The sequence below is a fragment of the Limulus polyphemus genome, unplaced genomic scaffold (genome assembly GCF_000517525.1).
Source record: "Limulus polyphemus unplaced genomic scaffold, Limulus_polyphemus-2.1.2 Scaffold7624, whole genome shotgun sequence".
Taxonomy (NCBI): domain Eukaryota; kingdom Metazoa; phylum Arthropoda; class Merostomata; order Xiphosura; family Limulidae; genus Limulus; species Limulus polyphemus.
The window spans coordinates 3,743-7,193 of record NW_013673234.1 but is presented as its reverse complement, the minus strand read 5'-3'; the positions used below and the strand labels follow the sequence as shown (position 1 = coordinate 7,193).

Below are 3,451 nucleotides of genomic sequence, written 5' to 3'. Positions count from 1 at the left end.
TTAATCGAGTTTAAAGTAGGCATTGATACCTTTGCAAAAAAAGTAAAATTTAGTAATATCTTAAAATATGAAGACTTTTTTTGTTTTTTTTTCAAACTAATCTAAAAACTTATACACATTCAAGTTTTATCACCCAAGAGTCTTTTAGCTTTGGAGCAAGCTGTAATTATTTATGTATTTAAAATTGTAACAAATACCAGTCTTTTGTTGTTTTTTTTACTAGTATTGTGGTATTTAGATTTCATATTTCTTCCAGTTGGAACCATGGAGGCATCCCACGTTCGTTGTGCTATGTGGAAGATAATAAGTTCTGCTTTCCGTGTGGTCACTGTATTAAAGTTTTATCTGAAAATACTGAACCAGTTACATACTCAGAATTTGAAGATGACATTCTGTTGCTCACGGCTTCTCCAAATGAAAATGTTATTGCAATAATTGAGCATTACCTAAATCCTAATATTTTTATACTGTCGTACCCAAATTTTGAAAAAGTTAGGGAGCTAAAAGGTAAGTTTAACGTCGTACGTGGAAATTACGGTAAGACTCAAACTTCCATCTCTTCTTTTCTATAAAAATGTGTATAGATTTTCAGGAAATAACGTAGAGAAGAACAGACAAAATAATCTTTTTTTATGTCTAAAAAAAAAAGAGAAATACCAAGAATAAATTTAAATCAGATGTTCAAATTAGATAAGAGAATGTATAATCTGTCAGTGTTTCCTGTTACATGTTAATTTTAAAGTATTTTTTGTTTGATTCCATGATTAATAATACTGACAAATGAAGAAAAAAGTATTAATGATTGAAACTGTTGGTTTTTCAGAGTTTAGAATTGTTTTTTCTTTCTCTGAAATTATTATATTTTGAAAAAGTTTATCTGATATTTTTTTGCTGGAAAGATTTTACCTGAACAGGTGAGTTGGATATTCTAGGTGGTAGCATTGTTTAGACCAGTGCATCTCGACAACTTACGTTCACACATTGTTTAGACCAGTGCATCTCAACAACTTACATTCACACATTGTTTAGACCAGTGCTTCTCAACAACTTACGTTCACACACAGACTGACTGCATCTCAACAACTTATGTTCACACATTGTTTAGGCCAGTGCATCTCAACAACTTACGTTCACACATTGTTTAGACCAGTGTTTCTCAACAACTTATGTTCACACATTGTTTAGACCAGTGCATCTCAACAACTTATGTTCACACATTGTTTAGACCAGTGCTTCTCAACAACTTACGTTCACACATTGTTTAGACCAGTGCATCTCGACAACTTACGTTCACACATTGTTTAGACCAGTGTTTCTCAACAACTTATGTTCACACATTGTTTAGACCAGTGCATCTCAACAACTTACATTCACACATTGTTTACACCAGTGCATCTCAACAACTTATGTTCACACATTGTTTAGACCAGTGCATCTCAACAACTTATGTTCACACATTGTTTAGACCAGTGCTTCTCAACCTTTTCCAGTAGCATTCACACCTATAAGTTGTTCACGACATTTCACTCACTCCAGTTCGAAAAAAAAAACTAAATTAAAATGCAAAATTCTTTAATGTCACTTAAATATACATCAAACAAACTACAACTAGAATGAATAAAACATAAAATTAACAAAATCACTGGGTGAACCGTACACCCGGTTGAGAAGCACTGGTTTAGAGGACAGGTTGTTTGTTATGTAGGTTCATTTTTGTCCATGTGTATGTTTCTATTTTTCGTGCATTAGAAGATTTTGTACTGTTAATCCATGTCTGCTCTGTGGAGAAATTAAATTTTAGAGTTTAAAAGCTATGACATAATTATTCTGTGAAATTCTCTACCTTAATGTTTGATAGAGAACCATAATTATAAGTTCTTAAATTTTATGTTCATTTGTTTTTTCTGTTTCACCCTCTCACTCGTGACTGTCTCGATTTTGAGGTATGTTTTATGTAACCTCCTGCTTAACCAGTGTTTGCAGGGTCACTGTAGATCTAAAGTGTCATAATGATAATTAGATCATCAGATATCTTTATATAAATCCATTGAAAATATTTAGAATGTTTTTTTATCTGCACAGATACGACAATGAAAGCAACTGCTAGTGATATGAACAAGATGTTATCGTAGTTTCTCTTGATCACCTTATAATTCTCCATTCTTTCAGGGGACAGCTCTAGCCCAGAAGAGTACCTTGCTTTGCAGTTTTTACAAGAACTGCTTCTTTCAGTAACGGGATGTCCAGATTTTTCCTTTATTTTGTGGTAAGCTACAAAAAAATGTAAAAAAATCAGAAAAGACATGTTTAATAATTACGGTAAATTGAACCTGTAATAAGAGAGCAGTAAAGGGTTCATTGTACGTCAGCGTGGCTACGTCCTTACATGTTAAATTGAGGCAGTAATAACAAGTTGTTAATATGGGGCTCATTGCACCTCGACGTGGCTTAGCTATGATTGTATAATTACACCGATTATATTTCAACTAAAATAAGAAATCAAAAGCTTAGAACCATGGTCTTGTTAAGTGTACTCCTTTTTATCGTTGACTCAAAAATATCACTCAAAGATATAGAGATAAATTGACTTTAAGAATTGTTTGTCTGTGCAGGAATTGGAAAACAGGAGATCAGTTAACTAGTGTGTCATGTCCATTGTTGCAGTCAAGTAGTACACACGTGACTCCGAACCCTCTAAATTCACAGCAGTGCTGTCTCATTCAGAGTAGCTGTGTTATAATTGGAGAAGTACAGAAGTGTGGGGAAGAATTTTCATTCAGATTAAAGTAAGTCATCGTATTTACGCGTGGATTTTGTTTCTTTTTTGTACGGCATGGTAATAAATTTCTGTATGTGACAAATGTTAAAGAATTATTGAAGTCCTCTTATATGATCCTAACTACATCAGATTATATCTTCCACAAGTATTCTACGACATTAAGCAGAGGCATCTCGCAAGGTGCTTAAAAGAATCGGGACTTGGACCCATAGGCACGGGGATTTTCAGCGTTTCAGTATGATATCGGTCGTGGTTTTCTTTTCGAGACACCAATTGGGGATTTGGGATATAGGCCTCGCGTGCCAGCTCCTAGCAACATCTATGATATTAAGCCTTATTTGTAAAGGATAGATGATTATTACCTGCAGTAGTATTTCAATGCATTGTAGTGATACTTTTCTCACTGAGCTGCCATAATAAGTTTCCAGCATTATACTCTCTATTCAAATGATCACACTGTTTTTATATATATATATATAATTGATACATATAGTTCAATAAGTAGAGTTGTTTTAAACATTTGTTTAACAACGAGTAAAAGCCTGGAATGGTCTATTCTTTCATTGGGGTGTGTGTGTGTGTGTGTGTGTCTGTGAGCCAGACTAGTTTCAGAGAATTCCACTCCACATCAGTGACCCTGGACACTACCACCTATGAAATATCAGACCAAAC

General features: G+C 34.0%; 1 protein-coding gene across 1 annotated transcript in view; it reads left to right on the top strand.

Moving 5' to 3' along the window:
- The window catches only part of LOC111089850 (cilia- and flagella-associated protein 43-like), a gene marked incomplete at its 3' end in the record, with an annotated part of 8,108 nt that overhangs the window by 1,114 nt on the left and 3,543 nt on the right, over positions 1 to 3,451 (top strand). Inside the window, exons 2-4 of the mRNA XM_022403034.1 lie at positions 257 to 507; positions 2,170 to 2,266; positions 2,613 to 2,786. Of these exons, the coding sequence (XP_022258742.1) occupies positions 257 to 507; positions 2,170 to 2,266; positions 2,613 to 2,786 (522 nt within the window). The remainder of the gene's footprint in view (positions 1 to 256; positions 508 to 2,169; positions 2,267 to 2,612; positions 2,787 to 3,451) is intronic.